The sequence below is a fragment of the Rhineura floridana genome, chromosome 4 (genome assembly GCF_030035675.1).
Source record: "Rhineura floridana isolate rRhiFlo1 chromosome 4, rRhiFlo1.hap2, whole genome shotgun sequence".
Lineage (NCBI taxonomy): Eukaryota > Metazoa > Chordata > Lepidosauria > Squamata > Rhineuridae > Rhineura > Rhineura floridana.
Window position 1 is genome coordinate 127,793,842 of NC_084483.1, and position 23,479 is coordinate 127,817,320.

General features: G+C 40.7%; 1 protein-coding gene across 5 annotated transcripts in view; it reads right to left on the minus strand.

The window, feature by feature from the left end:
• PDE10A (phosphodiesterase 10A) overlaps positions 1–23,479 on the minus strand; it is a 205,405-nt gene that overhangs the window by 24,130 nt on the left and 157,796 nt on the right. For all 5 annotated transcript variants that reach the window (XM_061624354.1, XM_061624351.1, XM_061624353.1 and 2 more), the window contains 3 exons: positions 14,858–15,013; positions 12,665–12,837; positions 125–236 (listed from right to left, as the gene is read on the minus strand). In XM_061624354.1, coding sequence (XP_061480338.1) covers positions 125–236; positions 12,665–12,837; positions 14,858–15,013 — 441 coding nt within the window. The remainder of the gene's footprint in view (positions 1–124; positions 237–12,664; positions 12,838–14,857; positions 15,014–23,479) is intronic.

Genomic DNA, 23,479 nt, shown 5'->3' on the forward strand with positions numbered 1-23,479 from the left:
GAAACAAAATTACTTTGCACTCTAATAACATTAGTTTTAATGATCTATAATATCTATAATATGATATATAATGCTGCACATGTCCACTGGTACAAATGCAAATATGAAAATAAAAGGCACATACCTCAGCCCAAAATTCTGCATATATATCACTGGCTGTCATTCTGGTAACATGCCACAATTTTGTCACAGAACATAAGTCACAAGCTGTCATCAACAACCCAATCACACGATCCCTAGAATATAAGAACTGGAAAATTATCATGCAGTTTAAAGATGTCGCATTTGTTTTGTTTTAAAATTTATTCTTATATTTGTATACCAGCATTTAAGTGGCTATTGAAACAATTTGAATTTAAACTTCAGATTAATATTAACCTGATTCAGCTGCACAATGTGCTTTGCCTCTGATCAGGTATGCTGCAGCAGAATACTTTGTGGAAGGAGTTTTTACTAAGAAGTCTAACAATTTCCTCTTGTGAAAGAGTTTCTTTGAAACTTGAGAATGATATTCACTTGTACAGCTGTCTTTTTTGCCTTTTCTAAAGTTGTATTTCATCTTTTATTTCTATAGAGGCACTGAAGAGGAGATGGCACCAGAGGGGGAGGAATATGTGAGCCCAACTGTTGCTGTGGCTTGTCCTCATAATGCTTAAACCACATGCAATCCCTTCCATTGTAGGTGTAAGCTCAGGCACATAATATCACAAAACATCTAAATTTTCTCTGTGTGTTTGAAGAAAACAACTCAGTCAGAGGAGAATTAATGAAATACTGTATATATGTTTGTTCTTATTGAAGTCAGGGCCAAAATACACATGGTATTATTAATGCTTTTAAAACAGTGTGCTGAAACTGGCCACTTTTTTTGTGCTTCTGGAAAAAAAACAGCAGCCATGAAGCTCCAATATAACACATGCTGCTGATTTGGATCAGGACTCCCACTGCAATTTCCAGCTAAAAAGTTCCTCCTGCAGTTTGCCCCTGAAGGTGTTTGTGGATAAGGTTGTCATATCCCAGTTCCACAAATATGGACATGCTAATTTGCATATTATGCAAATTAAACACACAATGGTTACATTGCATTTGCCGCCCTGGGCTCCTGCTGGGAGGAAGGGCGGGATATAAATCAAATAATAAATTATTTAATTAATTAATTGATTGTCCAATTGTGTTTTTTTGCCTAGTAATTACCAAAACTAGGGAGCATGTATCTTTTTTTTAATTTACATTTTCAGCCTTAAATGCCTAGTTTCCAATACTTTGGATTATATATATATATATATATATATATATATATATGTCAGAGCAGCTTACAAAAATAATAAAAATACCCAATCAGTCAATTAAAAGCAATATTGTGACTGAGAGGTTGTCTTAGCAACAGTTAGGAAATGTGAAATGAATGCTACAACCTGTAACACAGATAGAAATGAAGATTTCAATATTATCAGTTCAGTCAATAACCTTATTTAATTAGCTTCAAAGCAAGCAGTGCTGTCACAGAATCCTTTCCAACACCAGACTACACTCCTGCATAAGTCTGAAGTGCCTGAAGACACCCAAGGTTATGCTTATGCACAGCACCAAATTGAAGATCAGCAAGTAAATAGGAATAATGTATTCTTTCTTTTAGAGTATTTAATATGCCACTAGAAAGAACAGAACCTTGGTGTGCAGCAAGGTTTGCCTGAACTTCAGAGTATACTGAGCATGCAATGTATATTGAGTATGCAATGTATTTTCCGCTAATAATAATAATAGTAGTAAAAGTATTTATATACTGCATTTCAACAAAAAGTTCCCAAAGTGGTTGACATAGCAAAATATATAGTTTGAAATTTGGCTATATAAAAGAAGATAGCTACAAAACAATCATTTTCATTTCAAATTTTAAATAAATCAAATTCTCCCCAGTCCTTGCAAACAAGAATTGAGCTTTGAATATGTGAAATAGTAATAAAGAAAATGGATCCTCTAAATATGTGCTGAGTGCATTCTACAGCACTAAATGCCAAGCTTACCTCTATTAATTTGGCATTAGGAATAAGGGATTTCAGACACTGCCAGGGGGCAGACATGTAGCACCAAGAGCAAAATACACCACATAGGAAGCAAATAACTATTCCCAACCTTGGTGAGTGTAGGGTGGATTGATCCATTTCTATTAGTATTAAGGGGGGGAAGGTTGCATCCCCCACCGCACACTGAATATATAGAGTCTCTCTCTCTCTGTGTATATATATATGTGTGTGTATATATACACATACATACACACACATCCCTGGGGAGGAAATGAAGTAAGGTGATATTTGGTGGGGAGATGCCTGCCAGTCATTTTGAAGAAGGAAATGTATTAAAAAAATACTTTTTAGCCTTTTCTGAATTGCTGAACAGAAACTCTGCCAGGCAACAGGATGAACAAGGCTGCATTCCAACACAACTTTACTTGGGAGTAAGCACCAATTTACAGGGTGGGGGCAGGCTGAAAAATGCAAATGCTAATACCTCAGCGTTTTCTACATAGAGGCTTGCTTTTATATTTGTATTTGTTTGGGGAAGGAGCATTTGGTGGATTTAAACCCCTTTATTCCATCCTCCATGATGGCAGACAGATCCCCCCCAATCACATTCGCCACTTAAGACACATACCCCGACACACAGAGGCAATTGAGATAAGGCTGCTTCTTTGCTGACTCAACCAGAAAGTCTATGGGTAAGGGGTGAAGCTGCATGTTTTGATTAAGTGAACATATGCAATTTTCTAAACTCCTAGATTCAGCATATGCAGCAGGCAGGCACACTGAAATTCTTGATTTTCCCAGTACAGCTGTGGTGTCCCACATTGGCTAACAATGGAAGGCGGGAATATGCCTCAACATTTTGCCTTGTAACCCTGGATCCACAAAGGCTAGAGACTTTTTAAAAAAATGAAAGGTAGGAATCCGGGCCACCTAAAGGGCTAAGTGGGCACCAGGTAGCATGGCTAGAATCAGGTAAAATCCAGCTAATAGGGCAATATGGCAACCCTACTTGTGCAGAAATGCTGTATATATGTTTGCTTATGTTTGTGTTAGAAGGAAAACTGTATTCTATAACCTCTGACTGTTTTGAGGCCTTGTGCTGTTGTGTTGTTGCTTAACAGTGATTACTTGGTGGCAGGTTCTGGAAGGAGAGAATCACAACTGCTTTGAGATGTTATTTGATGGGGCCTGGATCAGGAAAATTCATTCTGATTGGTCTGGGTGACAGCAGACTCTGATTGGCTAGAGGTTCTAGTCAGTTGTGAGTTAACCGTCAGTTAGGGGAGTTAAGAGTTGAGGAGATAGGGAGTTGGTTGATGAGGACAGTGTGGGGAATATGACCAGACAGTAGCTAAAGAGAAGATTGAGGCCTTTATATTAATACCCAGGGTTTCGTTAATAATTGTCTAGTGAATATCAGAAGGAAGCCGGGGACTGAAGTGGTCTGAGAGGCTGCCCTGGAAAAAAGTCTTACCAGAGGGAAGAGATACAAGTGGGTTTTTCATGCTGGTTAAACTATCCACGCATCTAGGAGCACAACCAGAGGAGTTTTTGTTGGGATAAGCAAGCTTGCATGCTTTTAATAGGGAGATGTCTCTTCTAGCCAGAATTTGGGGGACACCTCTATGCTTGTTTACTGTGATGTAACTTCCTATTGATAGGTGTTATTTCCCTTCTTTTCTTCCTCTTCTTCGTTAAGAGAGGTTGTTCTCTTATTAGCATAATTCTGCATTAAGCCACAAGAAAGAAAGGCCTCTACAGGCTTCTCTGCCAGATGATCCCAATCATGGACTAAATCTACTACCTAGGTAAAGGTAAAGGTGTCCCTGCACTTGTAGTGCAAGTTGTTTCTGACTCTTAGGGTGACGTCTTGCGATGTTTACTAGGCAGACCGTATATATGGGGTGGGATTGCCAGTTCCTTCCCCGGCCTTTCTTTACCCCCCCAGCATATGCCAGGTACTCATTTTACCGACCACGGATGGATGGAAGGCTGAGTGGACCTCGACCCCTTTTACCGGAGATTCGACTTCCTTCTTCCGTTGGAATCGAACTCCGGCCGTGAGCACAGCTTCGGCTGCGTTACTGCCACTTACCACTCTGCCCCACGGAGGATCTTAATCTACTACCTACTTTTGTCTTTTCTCTGCAAGCTAGATCCTATGTTTCCTAAACATATGAAAGGTTGTGTGTAAACATTCTTAATACTTTTTAACCAAAGAAGACTATCTCTGTTGTTTTTATTCAGCTAGTCTGTATGAGGGGAGGGTGGGTTGGTTAATTCTCATTCTGCTTTGCAAAATACATACTCTACTAAGAAACAGAACTATTGAACTGTTTCTATTTTATTTTAAACCAAATAGTTTTGGGGCACACAGCCAATCTTCTCAGTGGAAGTTTTTGCCTGGGGTGGAAGTTTAGGGAAAATGGCCTGAGGTAAAGGTCCCTTAGAGGCTAGTGTCCCAAGTCTTTACAGTCTGTCAGCAAGCACCCTTAAAGTCCCAAAACAAGTATCAATATTCCCTTTTGTAAATAGTATCCCTTTAATCAACCTACAGACTTAGTTTTTTATCCTGTTTCTCGGTGTCCATCTCACACCTAAAGCCTTCTATACACACTACTAGGAGGATGTTGGAAAGTATTCTGTGGGAATTGGTGGCAGAAGTGGTGTACTGAAGCCGGCTCGTACGGGCTCACAAGAGCCAATTGTTAAAGTTTCCAGAATTTTGCAAGCCGTTTGTTAACAGAGGGAGCAGGGGAAATCTTCTGCTCCTCTGATTGGTGGACAAAAGACATGTGCCAAAAGCATGGGCTTCTGGGCAGAGCTTAGAAAAGTTACTTGTTTGAACTGCAACTCCCATCAGCCCAATCCAGTGGCCATGCTGGCTGGGGCTGATGGGAGTTGTAGTTAGGGTTGCCATATTGCCCGGTTAGCCGGGTTTTACCCGGATTCTTTGCATGCCACCTGGCGCCCGTTTAGCCCCTTAGGTGGCCTGGATTCTCAGCTTTAATTTTAAAAAAAAATTAAGTTTCTAGGTGGTCCGGTTCTCGAGATATACATAAAAACGTCAGCCACCCCCGACTGTTAAATCTTTTTTTTAAAACAAATCTGTACTTTATAGCACTTCGTAGGATTCCAGCCAATCAGTGTGAAGACTGTTTGGTTGACCTGGGCAGTGTCTAGAAAACCTCACTGCAATGCCAGAAAATGGTGGTCCCCCCCCCACCGTTTATCTGAAAATCTCATAAATTGGGTAAGTATATACATTTCAGTTTTTTCCCCTCTTTTGTGCAGAGTCAGATCCTGGGCAATGTGTTCAAAACCTTCCCAATACTTGCTTTTGTGGGGGTAAAAGCATGCTAATCCCATATGCCCAGAGTAAATCTCACTGAATTCAATAGGACTTACTTTTGAGTAGACATGGTTATGAATGTGCTGTCAATTAATGGAACTGTTGAGTGAATGTAAAAAAGAATTGTTTGTGTTCTAACTCTTTCTGTTCTCCTCCAGTCCTATTTTAAAGCAAGTAGGCAGGTATTACAGTTTTTATTCTGTAGGAAACTAATACTGATTTTTTTAAAACTAAGACTGATTTTTCTGCAATGACCAACTGGTTTGACAATAAACTATTATATGGGCTGTATGTATTTATACATCTGCAGTGTGTGTGTGTCTATGCAGTCTTTCCAACAACCCTGTGAGGTAGGGTTGGGAAACCAAGGCAACTCACAATAAGAAATAAATCCCTTTAAAATCCCTCCATTTTCACACCTCCTCATCTTGGGCCAATCTCGCTTTCCATATGATGTGTTCTGCATATAGATTAAACAAATAGGATGATAAAATACACCCCTGTCTCACACCCTTTCCGATGGGGAACCAATTGGTTTCTCCATATTCAGTCCTTACACTAGTCTCTTGTCCAGAGTATAGGTTGTGCATCAGAACAGCCAGATACTGTGGTACCCCCATTTATTTATTTATTTTATTTATTTATTTAATTACATTTTTAGACCGCCCTATAGCATTGAGCTCTCAGGGCGGTGCACAACAGGATAAAATACATTTAAAATATGAGCAAGTGTGAATTTCATTATACAGTTATAAAACATTTTAAGCACAAGATTAAAAGATTAAAATAAGAATTTCAATTACAAAGTTTAAGCTTAAAATGCCATTTAAAAGAGGTAGGTTTTTACCTGGCGCCGAAAAGATAACAGAGAAGGCACCAGGCGTATCTCGTCAGGGAGGGCATTCCATAATTCGGGGGCCACCACTGAGAAGGCTCTAGATCTAGTTGTCGTTCTCCGGGCCTCCCTATGAGTCAGGACCTGGAGAAGAGCCTTCGAGGTCGAGCGAAGCGAACGGGTAGGCACATAGCGGGAGAGGCGTTCCACCAGGTATTGCGGTCCGATGCCGTTTAAGGCTTTATAGGTAAGAACCAACACTTTGAATCTGGCCCAGAAACATTTGGTAGCCAGTGCAGTTGGACCAGAATAGGTGTTATATGGTCAAATTTCTTTGTCCCAGTAAGAACTCTGGCCGCACCATTCTGCACTAGCTGAAGTTTCCGAACCATCTTCAAAGGTAGCCCTACATAGAGTGCATTACAGTAGTCCAATCTAGAGGTTACCAGAGCATGGATAACTGAGGCGAGATTCTCCCTGTCCAGATAGGGTCGTAGTTGGGCTACCAGCCGAAGCTGGTAGAACGCATTCCGTGCCACCGAGGCTACCTGAGCCTCAAGTGACAGGAGCGGATCTAATAAAACCCCCAAACTACGGACCTGCTCCTTTAGGGGGAGTGTAACCCCATCTAGGGCAGGTCGAACATCAACCATCTGGGCAGACAGCCCCCCAACCAGCAGCATCTCAGTCTTGTCAGGATTGAGCTTCAGTTTATTGGCTCTCATCCAGTCCATTATCGCGGCCAGGCAGCGGTTTAATACATCAACAGCCTCACCTGAAGAAGATGAAAAGGAGAAGTAGAGTTGCGTATCATCAGCATATTGCTGGAAACGCACTCCAAATCTCCTAATGACCTCACCCAGCGGCTTCATATAGATATTAAAGAGCATGGGGGACAGAACTGAGCCCTGCGGGACCCCATACTGAAGTACCCAGGGACTCGGGCAATGCTCCCCAAGCCCCACCTTCTGGAGACGACCCTCGAGATAGGAGCACAGCCACTGCCAGGCAGTGCCTCCAACTCCCAAATCCGAGAGTCGCTCCAAAAGAATACCATGGTCGATGGTATCAAAAGCCGCTGAGAGATCAAGGAGAACCAACAGAGTTACACTCCCTCTGTCTTTCTCCCGACAGAGGTCATCATACAGGGCGACCACGGCCGTTTCTGTACCAAACCCCGGCCGAAAGCCCGATTGAAATGGATCCAGATAATCAGTTTCATCCAAGAGAGCCTGGAGTTGGCGAGCGACCACACGCTCTAGAACCTTGCCCATTTCTTTTAAAACCGTTCCATAGTTTTTTGTTATCTACACATATCAAAGACTTTGCTGTAATCTGTAAAGCACAGGGTGATTTTCTTCTGAAATACCTTGGTCCATTCCATTATCCAGCGTATGCTTGCAATATGATCTCTGGTGCCTCTTCCCTTTCTAAATCCAGCTTGGATTTTTTTTTCCGGAGAGCCGGTTGCTAAATATTTACCAGCACACCACTGGGTGGCAGCGAAAAAATTAAGGAAGCCTGTTTTTATACAAAGAGGCTGAGTGGGACCCAGGGATCCCTGACAGTGCTCTTTGCCAAGTTGCCAAGAAGAGGAAGATTTTTAGCAGAAAACTGCCACAAGTCCAATCCATATTCATCATTCCATTCTATCAGACTGCCTCAGTGGGACAGATGGGAAGCAGGGCTCATTGCATCAGCTCTGCTAAAAGACCAGCTCCATCAAGCCTCCTCCCCCTCCTGGCAGCAGCCATTCCATCAGGTTGCCTCAGTGGGAGAGATGGGAAGCAGGGCTTACTCCATCAATCAATCAATCACAGTTTATTCGACCAAATGGTCAGCATAGAGACATAATAAAATCAAACCGTGTGGTACATGACAAATAAATATTATATGACGCTTTAAGACAAATAAAATATAAATTTAAGATAAATACAGAGATATCAAAACTATGCATTTCTAATTGACTTTCCTGTAGCTCCAGCATGAGTTTCAGCTGTATAGTGATATTCATCTCAAAAGGTTAGGATAGCATCAGTTTATCCAATTTAAGATTTATTGTATTGCACTATTTAAGTTAAAAAGACTTTTTACAGTATTGCACCTTAAATTTTGAGCAGCCACGGTGAACTTTGCTACTTGTGAAGTGATTTTTAGAGATGTATCACCTAGAAGGTATTCCAGCCAGAAATATTCAGGTTCATGCGAGAAAGGGGCCAGTAAGGGAATAATTAGCTGTTGCCTTACGGTCTTATAGAGAGAGCAATGAAGCAACACATGTGCATTGTTCTCAACTGCATCTTCACCACAAAGACAGAAACGATCTTTGTAGGGTGTTTTAGTAAATCTGCCCTCCATAACAGCAGAAGGTAAAGCATCCAATCGGATCTGTGCGAAGGCTTTTCGATATTTGGGGATTCCTAGGTTCAGTAAATACGGCATTGGTGTAAAAAATTTGGGATTATGCCTTTGTTTTTTAATTGGCATTAATTGCTGTTGGTAATCTATATCTTTCAGATGCTGTCGTATGTTCGCTAAAGCTGTTTCAGGGCCCAAAAGAGAGACAAGTTGAGGAGAAAGCCCTATCTTTAAAAGTTTGCCTGTCACTAAACCAACCCAAGCAGAGTGAAAGTTATCTTTTAAAATGTCGGGAGCAAGTCGAAAGGACTTCCCAGGAGGATCCCTCCGCCTGTGCAGCCTCTGAGACGGCTCCCGTCTTGGATGAAACTTTTTCAGTTTTAAATCCAGTCAGAAGGGTCTTTTTTGACTGGGGATAATTTCTTCCGGATAAGGAAGAAACGTGAGATTTCCCACACAATTTTGTTGTGATTGTTGGAGACTGGAACTCGTCAGAATTGTCTGTGAAAGAAGGTCTTCCAGCAGCTCGGACGGAGCGAGGATTTCCAGCTAGCTCAGCTGAAAAAGTGACCCGTTTTTTTTTCTTTAAAGAAAAACGGCCTAACAGGCAAATATTCTGTCTACACTTATTACTTTCTTATCTACACAGCTAAAGAGATTTGTCAAGGAATCAGCAATTAAGAAAACCTGGGTGAGCCAAAACTTTCCTTTTCTTTTACTCACGGAACTAAGGGGGAAGAAAATAAAAATAGCCTATCTTTTTTTATTGCAAAAAGCTGACATTGAAAATAGCATTATAAAGATTACAACGGATGAGGGTTTTCTTTTTGATTTATAAGACTTTTGTGCAATATATGTCTGGGACTATTTTTTCTGATCTACTTTTTTTTTGACGAATCTGCTACTAGTTATTTGGGCGCTGTGAACTAAAGCTGTTTTTACACTTCTGGGCATATAAGAGATAAGGGCTGTCTAGAGTGTGACGCCAGTTGGTTGGAAAGATTAACTCCTTTGTAACTGGATAAAGAAATAAACTGCTCTTTGCTTGGGACATTGAAAATTGAAGGAGTTTTGTTCCTTTGGCTTTAAGAATGACAATTGAGAAGATTATGGATGTACAAGAAGGAACTTTATCTTTAGACATGTTTCAGAAAATAATGAATGGGATTAACTCAATAAAACAAGAACTGAGAAATAATAGTCAAGCGTTGAGAATTGAATTTGACGAAATGAGACAGGAGCTGAAAGAAATTCAGGATTCTATGAGAAAGGAGAATAAAGATGGATCTGGAAAACCAAAAAAGGATGAAAGAGAAATTAAAGGCAAGGTTCAAACTATGGAGATTGGATTAAATATGGATATGGAAAAAGATTTGGATTTCCTGGCTGTGATGGATCCTGGAGACAAATATTACGGTTTGGAACTCAGCGCTGTCCCTGAAGGAATTGAAGAAATTGGAGATAAAGATATTATCGGTTCAAAAAAATTCTTGGACTGGAAGGATTTGATGGAACTTGAAATGGAGAAAGCTAACAGAATTAATCCCTGTTTTGTGTCAATGGAAAAATCTTCAAGAGATGTGCTAGTGTATCATATAAAAAAGAGGAACAGAGATGCAGCTTTGCAACAATACTTCAGTGATACGTTCGGAACTGATGGCAAGAAAATATCTGTGAAAAAGGAAATTCCTATCAGACTCTTATTATATGACTATGACAGCAAGATTATTGGGCGCGTAAAGATGGAAGATGGAACCAATACAGATAATGGAAGAAGAGCGATTTGAAATTACTGGATTTAGTAGACTTGATGAGTTGGATTAATTGACATGTTTATCTAGAAAAAAAATTGATGGACATATATCTCAAGGAGTGGAAACTTCTCTTTGACTTTTTGTGGAAGAATAAAATGATATGATGTTAATGAGATTTGTAACCAATTAAGATAACCGCTGGAGGAAGGTGATTTTATAATCTATCAAGATACAGGCTTGTTATATATTATAGACTTATAGCTGAACTACGACAAATCGGAAGTCAATTTTTTATTTTTTAATATTTTTTTTCCTTTTTATTGTATTAGTTATAGATTTGTGTTTTTTCTTTTTGTATTGTTTTGGTTTTGAAAATTTGAATAAAAATTAATTGAAAAAATAAATAAAATGTCGGGAGCAAGTCCAATGGGATTGAAAGTGAGTTTTAGCCAGGTATTAATCCTTAGCAGCCATATCTTGGCCTCTACTGACTGGACTCCAGCTTCCAGTTTAAGAATATTATTAGGTATACATGGAGGAATTGCCATAATAGATCTTTAAAAAATGGTTTGAATTGCTTCAAACTCGCTAAATTTCAAATTCTTGTTAACTTGGGAGCCAAAAGTCAACTGCGATATAATTTTGGCATTAAAGATTTTGATAGCTAGCAGAAAAGCTTGCCCCCCTTTAGAATAGTAAAACGTCAATAACGTTTTCATCGTTCTCCGTGCGTTGAGAATCATCAGTTTATTGTGAAGCTGGTGGCCACCTGAGGCTTGGAATACATAACCCAGGTATTTTAATGAATTGACTTGCTCAATTTTATATCCATGTATCTGCCATTGGTGCTTAGTTTTTTTCTGAGAGAAAGCTATTATTTTAGTTTTCTGGTAATTGATTGTCAAAAGTTCCGTAGAACAGTAGGTTGCAAGTTTAGCTAGCAGATGTTTCAAATTAATTGGGGTTCCTGAAAGCAAGGCTACATCATCCGCATATAATAAGATGTTTCTCGTTTTTTTAGCCAAAATGGGCGGATGAGCAGAGATTGGAGTTAAATTATGTACTATGTCATTAATATAAATGTTGAACAGTACCGGGGCTAATACGCAGCCTTGCTTAACTCCTCTTGTTGTAGAGACAGGATTAGATAGATGGCCTTTGATGTTACATCTTATTTGCAGTGAGGTGTTATTGTAAAGACCTTGTATTAAAGCTATAGGACGCCTGTCCATACCAAGATTATTAAGCTTCGACCAGAGGCGAGGATGAGATATTGAGTCAAACGCAGATTTTAAATCTATGAAGGTCGTATAGAAAGTTCCTCCTTTTCTGCCCGCATATTTATCAATTAGATGATGGAGTACTAATATATGGTCAAATATCAATCTTTTTGGGCGAAAGCTGAAAGATCAGTTCCATCAGGCACGTTTTACCTCTGAACTATTTGTATAATAGTGGGTCATTATAAGAACTACTATTTAAGAATTGTTGCCTGAGTTTTCTTCCTCTTCCCTCCCTGTCCCTTTTCCCTTATGTGCCCTGTTTCTTAGATTATAAGCCTGTGGGCAGGGACTGTCTTGGTTTAACTGATCATTATGTAAGCCTTTTTGGCTGACGACTGGGTACAAATACTCTATTGTTCTGGGTTAGGGTCCCATGGCTGATTTATCTTTAAGATAACAATGGCCAATTTAAGAATGCTGTTGTAAAAGTGCATGACCTCATGTACAGTTTGGAACTCAGAGAGGACACCTCACACTAACATGTACAAACATTCTTCACTGGGGCTAAAAACTCCCCAACTCCTCTTATGTTCCTGTTATTTTGTTTTCCTACTTCTAACACAGAGCAGGATCCTGTGCATCTTTTGGTATCAAATACAGAGGTGGATAAGCCATTTAAACTTTTCATGCAGCTTTCTTTACATTGTGTTCATCCACCTGTCTGCCAAATATTTATTATTATTCATTAAATTTATATCCTGCCATTCCTCCAAGGAGCCCAGGGTGGCAAACAAAAAAATGAAACACTAAAATAAATAAATATAAACAATTTAAAAACAAAACATCTTAAAACATTATAAAAACATCTTTAAAAACAATTCCAACACAGATGCAAACTGGGATAAGATCTCCACTTAAAAGGCTTATTGAAAGAGGTAGGTCTTCAATCGATGCCAAAAAAACAATAGAGATGGCACCTTATTAATATTTAAGAGGAGTGAATTCCAAAGGGTAGGTGCATAATAAAAACCAACACAAGGAAAGTCAAATCTTTAAAAACAAATTAAAACTTCTGACACTGACTAGAAATGAAATTATAAACATTAATTTGCGTTTACCTATGAGCTTGGTTTCTAAGGTTTAGTGATCTTGACTGGTGCAACTCTTCCAGCTGTTTCCGGTTTCCAAAGTACAGAGCAAGGTCTGTAGCAATGATGGCTTTGCGGATTATTTCTAGGACCTGCTCATATTCACTGGAGCTCAAATTAGAGAAGATATTGTGGCCTTCCAGCTATGAAAACATAATTTTAAAAATAAACCTCCTAAGATTTTATTTTGAACTATTTTATTTCATTTTTTGAATATGTTAGCTGAATTGAGTTTAAAATTCACTTTTATTCTATGTAACATGAGATTCTGACAGTCTTGGCAAAAATTGTTGGATTGGATCCAGTCTTTATCATGCTTAAAAGTATTACTGAAGTTCCATTGATTTTACTGGGTCTACTCTAAGCATTATGAAGTCTGGATACAACCTATCGAAGTCTAGTTTGGGTTCAATGGAAATTCCTTGATGTTGGCCCAGGATCCAAAGAGATGCAGGCACATGCACATTCCAAGGGTACCCTCATGATCTATCTTTGCCCCCTTCCCCAGAATCCTCAAACTGTTATTTAAACTCTCCCAAGCTCAAACAAGAGTTTGGAAAGGCACACAAGTTTTTCAAGAGCAATCTCAGGGAAGCATGGCAGTTTTCCTTCTTTCAATAGTTCCCAGAATATAGCCTAGTTCACACATAGTGCAAAGCCAACCATGGCTAAATGTGTATGAACAAGAGTGCAGATGATTAGCGTGAAAATTGCAGGTGCTTTGATCTTCCCCGGTCCTGCTGCTGTGCTACCCAGAGCTAAGCCACAAATCCTCTCCTCCAAACAAACTACAAGGGATTAAGCCAAGAACAAATCTTGACTATAGATTGTGGTTTGTATGGAGCAAAACAAACCACAAACCTGGGCTGAAATGCAACACTAAGCCAAAACATGACTTACCTCTGGGTAATGTGGCAGAAGCAGGACCAGAGAGCAATCAAAGTGACCACAGTTTTCATCTGTTGTATCCACATGTGTGTTCTTGTTCATGCTAAGCCATGCTTAGTGATTGGTGCAAACTAGGTTTTTGTCAAATTGGAACTATGTATCCAAGAAACAAAGAAATGCCACCAAAAACCCATGCTGTGACTTCATGATGTTGTGTTTCCTTGCCTCACATCATTGGCTGCTGCTTATGGGCAGGGAATTACACAATATGATGTTACAACATGGGGTATCACTACACATTATAGGATGGGGGTGAGAATTCAATATAGGGATGCTAATTTCAGCAACATCTCTGGCGTTTGTAACCTATAGTTTGACCTTAAGTTTGCTTGGCCAGCAGGGTGGACATTTTTTGTTCAATTTAACAAGGGCTTATTTTTAACTGTGACACATTAATTTGTACCATCTCTAGGTATATTTCTGGAAAAGTATTCATTTGAAATATTGCATACCACTACAGTACAAATTTCAAAGAATAAATTTAATAAATCATAAACAGACACACAAAACTACAATATTTGTCCTTAAAGGTAATTATGCATCTTCTGTTGGGTTTCAAACATTATTCTTTGAACTAACTATACCATTATTATCAGAGGCATGTAGAGCCTCATCACGAGGTGACTGAAAGGTATAAAACACAAATAAGTATATCCTACAATCATATAAAGGGAAAATTTAAACATTGTACTAGAAAGATTGTATTTACAAGAGTTCTTTGCAAACCTGTGGAAAGATACAGAACTGGCAGTCAATTCTACCACTTCTAGCTTTTTGAACTTGAACTGCTTTTGATTCTGTCATGATATTGGGGTCAGACTCCCTTCTTTAGGGGACGAGACCAGGAATTTGGAATGGGAGAGTGAATTACACTCAAGGTCAGCCCTAGATGTACATATCAAACCAGAAGAACTTGGCCCAATGTCACATTGCCCTTCTCTGACTCCATCTCAGAGGTCCTAGAGGAACAATGCTCAAGCATACTAGTCCCCTTTAAATGAAGAGGCTCCTATCACGGAAGGCAGATCTAGCTACTGATATAGAGCTGCAGCTCCTATTTCAAACTTAGTCTGAGGATCACGACCGCTTCTTTTATGAAGTCTCAAGCCTAAGCCTTGCATGGAACTGTCCAGGGTGCTATTGAAGCCTCCTTTTGACTTTGTACTGCAGTGGCTGTTGGTCAATACAGAACAGATTCAGAGTGCAATTTATTACCTGCAATATAGATACCGTTTGTGAAAAATGGTGTTGCTCCATTGTTGAAGTAGAATAAAGAGCTGCCAAAGGATGATCAAACTTCTGAAGATAGCTGTTGCTGTAGCCCCTGTGATCCAGGTCATGACATAAACATGCAACCAGAAGACCTCTTCGCTAGATAAGTTAACAGGCAGGATATGTAATTAGTGTTCTGATTAATTTTGTACCACTAGATGTCACTCTATCCCTCTCCAAACATTCCAGTAACAGATAAAATACAACAGACAAGCCCTGCTGGATCAGGCCAGTGGCCCAGCATCCTGTTCTCACAGTGAACAACCAGATGCCTATGGGAAGCCCGCTAACAGGGCCTGAGCACAACAGCACTCTCCCCTCCTGCAGTTTCCAGTAACTGATATTCAGAAGCATACTGACTCCAACAGCAGTGGTAGAACATAGCCATCAGGTTCAGTAGCCAATGATAATCTTGCCTCCATGAATTTGTCTAATCCTTTTTAAAAACCATCCATGGATGGTGGCCATTATTGCTGTTTGTGGGAGCAAATTCCATAGTTTAACTATGTGCTGTGTGAACAATTACTTTCTTTGGCCTTTATTTATATAAAAAAAATTATATCCAACTTTTTGGCCCTCAGGTGATTTACAACCACAAAATACAGTAAGAACTAGACGCGATAAAGCAATTAATTCCATTTTTACGTGATTGCTTTATTGCTTCTATAAAGCAATCACATAAAGTGGAATAACATTTTAATAGATTAACAACTACTTAAAAACCATTAAAAGCTTTGAAAATAAGAACATCTTGGTTGCCTGCCAAAAAGCCATCAAAGATGAGACCAATAGAACTTTCCTCAGAAGACAGTTTCGCAACCAGGGAGCTACCACCAAAAAGGCCTGTCCCGTGTTGCCACCAAGTGTGCTTCCCTTGACAGCAGAACACAGAGCAGAGCTTCTAATGATGACTGCAACAGATGAACAGGTAAATGTGGAGAGAGGCAGTCCTTCAGATAGCCCTAAGCCATTTAGGGTTTTAAAGGTAACCAGCACCGTGAATTGGGCTTGAAACAGGAAGTCAATGCATTGAGCGAAACACCTGGCTGACACTGAAAATAGCATACCTACCCTGCTGAGAACATACATGGAGAACATTGGTTTACTATCAATGCTTGTGTTATCATCAACACTGCTTTGTGAATGATCACTGAAAATATTTCACCCAAATTTAGGCTTTAATATAATTCTCATGGCTTTTACTTTAGTATTTCATATCCCTCTGACCTCATTTTTTTCCTCTACACCAGAGGTAGCTAAGCTGTGGTCCTCCAGACATTGCTGAACTACAACTCCCATAATCCCTGACCACTACTCATGCTGGCTAAGGCTGATGGAAGTTGTAATTCAGCAAAATCTGGAGGGACCAAAGTTAGCCATCCTTACTCTACAGCTCTGTATATATGCCAACACAGGACAACGCTTCATGCATCTGAAGAGGACTCTACGAAATAATCAATTTGTTGGCCTTTATGGTGCTACAAGATTATTGTTTGCCAGACTGGAGTGGAAGACACTCTGTTGACAGGAATGATACTCCCTCTGGGAGGGACAGGCAGGGTCTATTCCAATCTTCTGCCTCCTCTCCAGGGGGAGGAGCCATCCCTCTCACCAGACTAATACTGTCTGTGGATAAGACAGGACGTGGGTTTGGCCTGCTCTGCAGCCTTTTCCACTGTGTAATTTTAGGAATTGCTTTCTGCCATGAGTCCTCCTCTCCTGTTTGTCAACGTGTGACTTTTTTATCCTACTCCTTGGCGTGCCTGTGTCCCCAGGGTCCTATATGCAGGGAGTGTGTCACTGCTATGTCCTGCACAGTGCCTTAAATAGTAATTCTATTGATTTTTCAACATAAGACAAACGAAGGGCAGGGAACACACTCACAATGACCAAGGAAGACAGCAGAAGCAAAGGTAAGCATTCTACATTTAAGACCGATCTGCCTTGAATGAAGGCAAGAATTGACTGGAGTGAGGACTGGAAAAAAGTCTTTAGTCCTGTGCATTCCTGTCTTTGGACACTAGGTGGCGTAATAGCCCACCTGATGGTTATTCTATTGATTTTCAACATTCAGCTATTTTCCAAACAATGGAACAAGAGAACCTTTTAATATCCAACCTTAATTTACAAACATTTACTTGGTCAGACCAACTGCATATATCAGACTGTAGCCAACATGATACAGAAGAAACAAATAATAGTAGTGGACTCTAACAAAATGGAGCATTGGACTTCGCAACTTAGCTGAATTCCCCATCTCCATTGGGAGGAGTCTGCATTCCTGGACCCACTTAGGAAATCACCTGAAAACTAAACTGTCAACTAGATAACCATCAGGAGAGAGGAATAAAACTCCCTTGGAGACCGATGGACTTTCCCTTGGAGTCAATCACAACCACAATGTGAACCTAAAGGTTCACAGTCTTGCTCATAGCAGCAGGCTACCCAAAATGAGGAGGACAAGATGTCTTCCTAGTTCCAAGGACAAGGAACATTCATAGCAAATCGACAGTTTTGTTATCCCTCAACAGAGGAGGGTATCTGCAGGGATGTCGTACAATGATGCCTCCCATCTCAAGAAGGAATGTCTGTTGCTGAGCAAGACGACTGGGTCTGTTGCAGGACTCTCTACCTGAAGGCTTCATGAGTAGAGGTGAAAACATCCTTCTTGTAATAACAAATCAGTGCAGGAGAGGAAGGAGAAAGACATACCTCCTGAGCTTTATGGAACAGTGCTTACCTTCAGAAGAAAGGGTCTAGGTGAAGCATCACCTTGTGTTTTGCATATAGACAGGGCCCTAATCTCTGAACCCTATGTAGTGGTTATGGTGATGAGAAACAGCATCTTAGAAGTCAGTTACTATAGGACAGAGTGTGATTTGGTAAGAGCTCACAGCGTGAAGCTCACAGTGTAGAATTCCGACAGGTTACAGCCATGCAAAAGGAGATTGAGCAATTAAAGGAGCTATTGTGTTTGAATCAAGGAAGCTAAATAGAGACCTTTGGAGTTTAGTCAGTGAAAAGAGTTGTCTTTACTTAGGGATGGCTACCGTGATGGAGCGGCTAGGACTCCACAAACTAGCCCCCGGAGAATGGAAACTGGGAATTCCATATGAGGAATCACCTGAAGCAACAGAAGCTGTTGGAAGTGATTACAGGATTGGAACCAGGAGAAGGGGCTTCTCGGGAAATGCAAACAGTTTGGAAGGAGAAAGATGAAACAGTACAGGATCTTATCACTAAATCTGTGAGTAATTTGCAGATTCCTTTGATCATGAAATGTAAAAACGCCAGAGAGATGTGGTCTGTGCTGGAATCGAGCCTTCAGCCCAAAGGCCATGCACATCTGATTGCAATGTTAAGAAGTCTTATTAATTTGCAAATGAGGGATGATTCTTTTGAGGAACATCTTACAAAATTCATGATGTTAGTCCAAGGGATAGAAGAGGTGGGAACGCAGCTGGACCAAAATGTACAGATCACTTTATTCCTAGACTCCCTTCCAAAGTACATGGAAACTTTTGTACTTGTTATACTACAACAGAAAAAGACTCTAAATGAGATTATTTCAGAAGTGAGAGAGCAGTTCTCTCAGAAAGCAGCTACAGAAAAAGATAGTGTCTCCTCTTTCCTAAGTAAACAAACTGGCCAGGCTGCTGGCCAACTCCCAGTCAAATGCAGATTTGGGGAACAACGGAGGCAATCACCAAATGTTAAAGCCAAGCATTGCTTTCTATGCAATTCGGAAAAACACCTTAAAAGTCAATGTGACGAGAAGAAAAGTTTGAAAAACAAGATAGAGGATTTGAAGGGACAGAAAAGAAAAATGCAAAAGGCTTTCAAGTAACCCATGTTGAAAAATGTTATAATGATACAAATTTCTATGTGGATTCAGGGTCCAGTGCTCATCTAATAAATGAAAAGGCTTTGTTTGAAGATTTAACCCCATATGAAGGAACAGTTAAACTGGCGGACTCGAGAGTCCTGCCCATAAGAGGGCGGGGAGATGCTAAGCTGATTTGCCAGACTCCAAGCAGCACTGAGGAAATTTATCTCAGGAATGCGCTCTGGACCCCAGGGATTTCTAACAACTTAGTGTCTGTTAATGAAGCTACAAACAATGGGTGCTCGGTGTTATTTGAACAAGATTCCTGCACAATTTCTAGAGATGGTGAAATTTTATGCACAGCTACTAAGCGAAAGGGAATGTATGAAGTTGATCAACAAAGTCCACAAGCTAATGCTGTGAAAGAATGCTGTAACAAGTCATGTTTGCATATGTGGCACAGACGACTTGGGCATAGAGACATTGCAAAGATAAATACCCTTCAAAAGAATAATTTAGTAAGAGTCATGCAAATTGAACCCTGCCAAGAAAAGGGGAAATGCACTTGCTGTGTTAAAGCTAAAGGGACCAGACCAAGTTTCCTAAGCACAGTGAAAGGAAGACTAAGCGCCCCCTAGAGTTGATTCACAGCGACATTTGCGAAATGCCAATTCATTCACATGGTGGAAACAAATATATTGTGAGTTTTATTGATGATTTTTCAAGATTCACTGTAATATATATGTTGAAGGAGAAGGGGCAAATGCTTCAGAAACTCAAAGAATATATTGCAATGGTGACCACTAAATTTCAGAGAAAACCACAGATTCTGCGTTCTGATAATGGAGGGGAGTACATGTCACATGCTACCCAGCAGTTTCTGCTTGAAAATGGGATTGAGCATCAAACCACTGTACCCCACAACCCAGAACAGAACGGAGTCTCAGAGAGAAAATTCAGAACCCTTATTGAGATGGTGACATCCATGCTAGAACATGCCAATCTCCCACAGAAGCATTGGGGAGAGGTAGTGTATGCTGCCACCTATCTACAAAATCGTTTGCCAACAAAGGTGAATGGCAACAAGACTCCATTCGAATTATGGTATGGGCGCATACCCAGTTTGGCTCATTTAAAGGTGTTTGGATCAAAAGTGTATGGTCACATTCCACACCAGAAGAGAACCAAATTGGACAACACTACAAAGAAAGGAATCTTCGTTGGATATTCTTCAAAGAAAAAGGGATACAGAATCCTAAATCCCAAAACAGAAAGGATTGAAATCCAAAGAGCTGTCTACTTTGAGGAAGGTCAAGGTGCATTCCAACCAGACGGGGCACCATCCCAAGACCACAACAGTGAAGAAGATAAAGTAGAAATACCATACAGCACTACAGATTACAGCAACATGCCAGTACTGCCAGGAATCAGAGCAAGAAGGGGAACCTGCACAAGCCAGAAGGGGCAGCAGAGTCCTGTACCAAGACGCTCTAACCGCACCAATAGAGGTGTACCTCCACTGAGACTATCCTACCTGGCAAGAGCTGATGAACTTCCAGAGCCTGAGACCTGGAAAGATATTGAAGCCTTCCCAAAGCTGAAGCTGAGAGGTGGAGGCAGGCAGCCAAGGAAGAGCTGGAAGCTCTACACAAGAACAAAACTTGGACACTTACCAAGCTTCCTCAAGAAAGGAAAGCTGTAGGCTGCAAGTGGGTATTCAAGAAAAAGCCAGATGCTGAAGGGAACATTGAGAGATACAAGGCAAGACTAGTGGCCAAAGGATACTCTCAAAAGTATGGATAAGACTACTATGGAACCTTTGCTCCTGTAGTCAAACATACAACAATCAGAACTCTACTAAGTGTTGCTGCTAACAAGAAAATGCAGGTGGAACACATAGATATAAAATCAGCATTCTTGCATGGGGAAATAGAAGAGGAAATCTACATGCAACAACCACCAGGCTTTGAAATACAAGGAAAGGAAACCCTAGTATGCAAACTGCAAAAGAGCATCTATGGACTGAAACAAGCTGCAAGAGCATGGAATGACAAACTGAACCAAATGCTCTTGAAACAAGGCTATAAAAGAGGCAAAGCAGACCAATGCATATATAGCAGATTCAAGAACAACAAATGGACTTATATTTTGATTTATGTAGGTGATTTACTACTGGCTTATGAGAATCCACAAGACAAGCAGGAGTTAGTAAATAATCTAAGCAAGGAAGTTGAAGTGAAATGTCTAGGCGACATCACTTACTACCTTGGAATACAAATTGAACGAGAGGACAATGGATCCTTTCTTCTAAACCAAAAACAAAAGATTCAAGACCTACTTGAGAGTCTAGGACTGAAGGATGCACATCCAGCACCTACACCAATGGAAGTAGGATACTTGAAACCAGACCAGAACAATCAACCCTGGGAAGACAATGAAAGGTACAGACAAGCTATAGGGAAACTCCTGTACATCAGCACAATAACCAGACCAGATGTGGCGGTAGCAGTGGGATACCTTTTTGCAGAAAAGCCAGCTTGCCAAACAAGAAAGACTGGGAAGCAGTCAAGACAGTGGCAAGATATCTGAAAGGCACTGCAAACTTAAAACTAAAGCTATCTGCTACTCGAGATCCTAAACTTCTAGGATATGCTGATGCTGACTGGGCTGGAGACACCAAAGATCGCAAGTCAACCAGTGGAAACTTGTTCTACTATGGACAGTCACTTATCTGCTGGACAAGTCGAAAGCAAGAGACTGTAGCTCACTCATCTACTGAGGCTGAATATGTATCAGCTGATGAGGCATGCAAGGAAATGCTGTGGCTACGCAAGCTTCTAGGAGACTTGGGCCTATCTGAACCCGAGCCTATCGGAATACTTGAGGACAATCAAGCCTGCATAAGACTCGCAGAATCAGAAGGGCAAAGTTCTTGCATGAAGCACATTGATGTGAAGTTCCACTACCTGAAGGACATAAGGGAGAAAGGACTTCTAGAGATGACCTACTGTCCAACAGAAGAGATGACAGCTGATGCTTTCACCAAACCATTGGGCAAAGTCTGACACCAGAAACTATGAGGCAAGATGCACCTTGTAGAATGAACCAAGTTCTCGTTGAGAAGGGGTGTTGGAATGTATGAGGTTCAACTCCAACTTGGTGGGTTGAGGCTGCATGGGGTTAAGAAAGGTAGCTAGGGAGGAGACCTCTCGGTTGCTAGGCTATACCTGTCCTTTGATCCTTGCCGTCTCTCCCCTTCCTGCTAGACTGATATGCAAAGGATGTTGATCCCAGTTCCTTCCCGCCTTCCCAGTTTCTTCTTCTCTCTCGAGAGGGGAGCAGACATCTTTCCTTTGTCTCTCCCTCTCAACCAGCATGAGAGCTGCACTGGGACCAGTGCAGACTGCTCCAACATAGCTAGTTAGCTAGATATAGAACTCTTTCCTATCAAGCATGAACTTCCAGAATAAAGTAGTTCTTTCTTATTTTGAAGCTTAAAGTCTCTGACTAATTTGCAGGGAAGGTAGAATCTCAGCAAAGATTCAAACACATACACACAACCTCGCTCAAAACTCTCTGCTCTGCTATGCAACTCAACAGAATTCCGATATGTACTGTAGGATGGAGCAGTATCCACTTGATTTTCACACAGTTAGGTTAAGCCAATCCAGACATGGATACAAGACAGGATATTTTATTTATTATTTGATTTATATCCCGCCCTTCCTCCCAGGAGGAGCCCAGGGCAGGATACACACTTTAATCCATTTGGCTAGGGCAACATTAGACACTCTCTATTTTCAAAGATAGCCAAGTGAAAAGACACAAATAAAATTTGGTCTGCCTGATTGGTTTACTCCTGTTTATATAACCTTTCATGACTCTATGCACATCTAGCAAATGCCAAACCTTCTCAGACAGGTATATAGGAAAGAACAAAAGGTAGGATGGACCACTTTGTTCAATATGAAGGCTCAGTTGACTTTTGGAATAAAATACTGGTCTGTCCAAAGAAATATCCTGTCTTTCTGAAACATACAAAAGGGCTTGGCCATAGAAAGTTGAGTTCAGAAATCCTCTGGGCAGTTGTAATTACAACAAAGAAGAGCACTTTAAAGGACAAAATCCAAAAAGGAACAGACTTCAGAGATTGAAATGGTGGTCTTCGTAAGGCAAACACAACTTTATGAGCATTCCATGTGGGGAACCTATATTGAACAGTTGGAGTCAGCAGCAGCGCACCTCTAAGAAACTTGGTTAGCAGAGGACAGGATCTAAGAGACCTGGAGTGGTGACAAGAAAGGACTAATGATAGTGCTAAGATTTGTCTCCAGAGTGTGTTAGGTTTAAGTCCCATGGCCATTCGCTTTATAGGAATGTAAGCAAATTAGAAATGTTGGCCTTCTCTGCATCTACCCGCCTGTCCTTAGGAAGGTGGACCAGGAAGACTGATATACCTGGAGGGCAGATGGTCTCCTTGCTGCTAAGATTGTGCCAATAAGATCCTCAGGGAGGCCCACCTTCACTAAATGTCACTGCTCAACCTCCAGGCACCAGAGCTAGCCAACTGGGATACAGATGCTGCAGGGGCTCCTGGAGACAGAAAATCTGGATACAAGATAAATGCCATGGAAGAGACATTGCAAGGTATATTGTCTCTAAAAACGATGAGAACCACCATTGTCTGATCCTCTCTGATGTTTTTCAGAAGTCTTCCAATGAAAGGAGTTAGCAGAAAT